A 4,037-nucleotide genomic window follows, 5' to 3' on the forward strand; every position below is an offset into this window, starting at 1 on the left:
TCAAAGTGGGTTGGCGAGAGTTTTTGCAAACTAGTTTCACAATTTGGAAATAAACCCGTTAAGGTCAAACTCGACCCGTCGGGTTCGTATTGACTGACTCGTAGTCGTAGCTAGGCTAGTTTTACAAATTGTTCTTCTCCAACCCAACCCATACCGAGTCTCGGAGTGGACTCGCTAAAATGATTCTGACAATTGCGGCTTAGCTTCAGGGCTGCCCTCGGTGGCTCTCTCTCTCTCTCTCTCTCTCAGAGCAATAATAACATTTTTGTTGTGAAAATGAATAGCGCCATGAAAGCAGCAGCTCTGATAAACTCAAAAGCCAGCTGCTTTCATTTGAGGACTGCGCTTTTTCATTCTACTCCTCCCCTCGATCGTAAAAGACGCGTTTTCTGGGAATCTGTTAGTCCCTCTCCCTCTCTCTCTCTGCATATATTTGTATTTGTTCTACATGGATTTGTTTTTTGTTCTAATATGGTTATATGTGAAAGATTTGGAATTTAATTTTTCTGTTTAGGAAAAATATAGTTGATTTGGGGTATGATGTTTTTGGATGATAAATGTACAACATTTTTCCTAGTCTTATTAATTGGGGTGGAACTGGGATATTATGCATACTTGTTTGAATATTTGGGTCCCCGAATTTCAAGTTAGTTTTTTTTTTTTTTTTAAAAGAAATGAATTAGGCCCATTGCCTTTTCCATCTCAATTGCTTATTTATCGGTCGGATTTTTGTTTTTGATTGATGGTATATAGTTTTATAATGGTCTCTCGAATGCAAACATAAACTTGAAAGCCAACTAGTTTTTAATTCATTTTTTGGGGCAAGTACAGTAAAGTTATAATCTTTGCAATGTGATGATGGTTTTTGATTCAATATAGGTGTGGTCCTGTGCAACAGAGATAATTTAGACTAATGGAACATCGTTGAGATCTTATGATGTGATAGTTGATAAGCCTAGATGGCACAAAATTGACAATATGTATGAGCATTGGACCATTGATGATGATGTGGAAGGGTTCATCTTCTTTACCCAAGTAGTGTTTCCTTCCTCCCATATCTGTATTGAAGTATACTCCCTTGGATAATATTTCACTCTTTAGTACCGGCTGACCGTTTCTTGTGTCTTGCTTTATTTTGCATTATTGTGTCATGCATGATTCTCTTTATTAACGTCTTGTTAACTTGTCCTAGATCCATTTCCTTATGGATCAAATACAAAGAAATAAAGAGGTTTCATCACATGGTGGGAAAGTGGTTGTAGTATTAAAGTTGTTGTGTTACTTATGCAATTATGGGGGTTGAGGATTTCATCTTTTTATCATGAGTTATTTGAAGAAAGATGGATTTTTTGGGTTAATGTGAAGCTTTTGATAAATGGGCTAGTTCGCTGGTAATACCTGCAAGCGGTCTCATCCCTAATTTATTTAATTGTTTAAGCACTAGTTGTAATTTTATTAAGCATATTTTTGTTATATAGCCAAGTTAGCTAGGTTTTGGGACTAAGGTTTTGTTATTGTTGTATGTTTAAGTTAGCTAAGTGGTGAACTTACTCACCAAACAAGGTGTATGTAGGTTTTTCCTTTTTAATCCTTGTCTCTGTTTCCTATCCTAGCCAACATTGCTAAGCGTATTGAAAAAGTGCATTGGGGGCTTTCTTTGGGGTGGTATTGGTGATGAATTCAAATTTTATATTGTTAATTGGAAGCAAGTATGCACCCCACTTCAACAAGGGGTTTGGGAGTTAGAAATGTGATGTTATTCAATTAGCCTTCGTTGGTGAAATGGTTATGGCCTTTTGCAATAGAGAAAGATGCTCTTTGGAGAAAAGTAGTGGAGTGTAAATATGGTAGTGAATTGGAAGGGTGGTGTTCGAAGGAGGGTAAGGGAGGATGTGGTGTTTGCTTATGGAAGCATAGTTGATTGGGATGGAGTCATTTTTCCAAATGCATCAATTGGTAATGGAACAAATTCTCAATTTTGGGTTGATTGGTGGTGTGAGGATGGTATTTTGAAGGAGGTCTTCCAAAATTGTCTAGTATTGCACAGAATAAGAAGGCTACTGTGGCCGACTATTTGTGTTGGAATGATGAGTCCATGAATTGGGATATGACCTTTACGAGACCTCTTCATGATTAGGAGATGGATATGTTGATTGATTTCATGAACCTCATCTATTCAACAAAGTTTAGAAGGGATGTAGAAGATGAGATTTGTTAGAGACCTACAAAGAGTGGGCTATTTGAGGTGAAATGTTTATAGGGTGCTTTATATTGGCCATGTGCACTCATTTCTTTGGAAGAGTACATGGAAGGCTACTCTTTTTTTTTTTTGAGTAGGTAATAGAATTCTTTTTTTTTTTTTTTTTTAATAGGTTATAGAAATTTTATTGAGTAAAAAGTAATACATGGAAGGCTACTCTTTTTTTTTTTTGAGTAGGTAATAGAATTCTTTTTTTTTTTTTTTTTTAATAGGTTATAGAAATTTTATTGAGTAAAAAGTACATTGTGTTCACAATGATGAACACTCTGTACTTGAAACAATTACCACATATCAAAAAGAAGTACTAACAGATTCTAGGAAATTAGAGATGGAAGTACAACATGTACAACCCCAATACGAGACCACTCAAACAAAGTCCCAACTAGTAAAGACTTCTAAAGATCTAGAGGTCTATCAATATCTTCAAAAGTACATATATTGCGCCCCCACCAAATTAACCACATTAGATAAGCTGGTACCATATTCTAGATATTTGAAAACTGTTTCCCCAACCAATTCCTCCATGCAAAAAGTATAGAAGCAACCCCCATCGGCATCATCCACTGAATTCCAAACATCACAAGAAAAACTTCACTCTACAAAAAATGAGCAAACTTACAATGTGGAAGGCTACTTATCAAAAAAGAAAATAAAAATAGAGAGTATTTGGAAGGCTAAAGTCCCACTTAAAGTTGTGTTTTTTACGTGGACTGTTGCTTTGGGACAAATGCTTACATTAGATAACTTTTGCAGTTGTAAGGTAATAGTTGTAGAATGGTGTTATATGCATAAGAAAAATGGGGATAGTGTTGATCACTTGTTGCTACACTGAGTACACTGGAGAGTTGTGGTCTTTGGTGTTCTGTTTGTTTGGAGTATAGTGGGTTATGCCTCACAAAGTTCTTGATTTGCTGGCATCCTGGAAAGGGAGAGTTGCTAATAAGGTAATGATGAAATTTGGAATGTTGTACCTTTATGTCATATGCAAACCATTTGGGGAGAGTTTAACTATCAATAGAGCATTTGAAGGTTCTGAATGGAGTACAACAGACCTGAAGATGATCCTTTTATGAGTTCTGTTTGATTGGATGGCTGTGTGTTACCACACCATTCTTTTTCTACTTTATTTGATTTTATTGATTACTGTATTTGTGCTTGATGATGTTTTCCCAAGTACACATCTTGTGTACTGGGTGGCATCTGTTTTCTTTAATAAATTTACTTACTAATAAAAAAATATGTGTCTTTGGCTGATAGAAAGTTCATTCTCTTTATTCTTATGTTGCCTCAGCTTTTGCTTGATGTATTTTCCCACTTCATTAAATATGCCCACTTCAAAATTTTCGGTACTATATATTTTTTTTTGTGCTCTCTCTTTCTCATACTTTATCTTTCATCTTTGCTGAATGGAATCTGTTGCTGATGCTCACCATTGTTCATTTGCAGAGACCCAACTATAATTCAAAAAGGTTCAGAAAGCTGCATGCAAAACAAACATTATTGCGCAACGTTGGCGCTTATGCAGACTTCCTGTTTCAGGTTTCTGTTTATGATGTTTCTAATTTTTAGTATGTTTTAGGGATTATTGCATTAAAAAAAAATTATGAAAAATTTATTTTTCTCAAGATTCATGTGCAGACCTATTATATTTTACTTAAATTTACCTGAAATACCAATATTTACCCTCTAAATCAATTAGACACAAACAAGTGAAAAAGAGGATTAGATCTCAGGAGTTATTTTAAGTGTACACACACACCTGAAATACCTATATTAC

General features: G+C 35.2%; 1 protein-coding gene across 1 annotated transcript; it reads left to right on the forward strand.

Moving 5' to 3' along the window:
* LOC111997193 (uncharacterized) lies at positions 1-3,799 on the forward strand (the record flags this gene model as incomplete). The annotated part of the gene is given in 2 exon segments (XM_065776076.1): positions 1-399; positions 3,707-3,799. Coding segments are annotated over 2 exon segments (216 nt in total), but the record flags the coding sequence as incomplete, so codon positions are not given.
* Positions 3,800-4,037: the final 238 nt, after the last annotated feature.

The sequence above is a fragment of the Quercus suber genome, unplaced genomic scaffold (assembly GCF_002906115.3).
Source record: "Quercus suber isolate HL8 unplaced genomic scaffold, Cork oak 2.0 scaffold_127, whole genome shotgun sequence".
NCBI lineage: Eukaryota > Viridiplantae > Streptophyta > Magnoliopsida > Fagales > Fagaceae > Quercus > Quercus suber.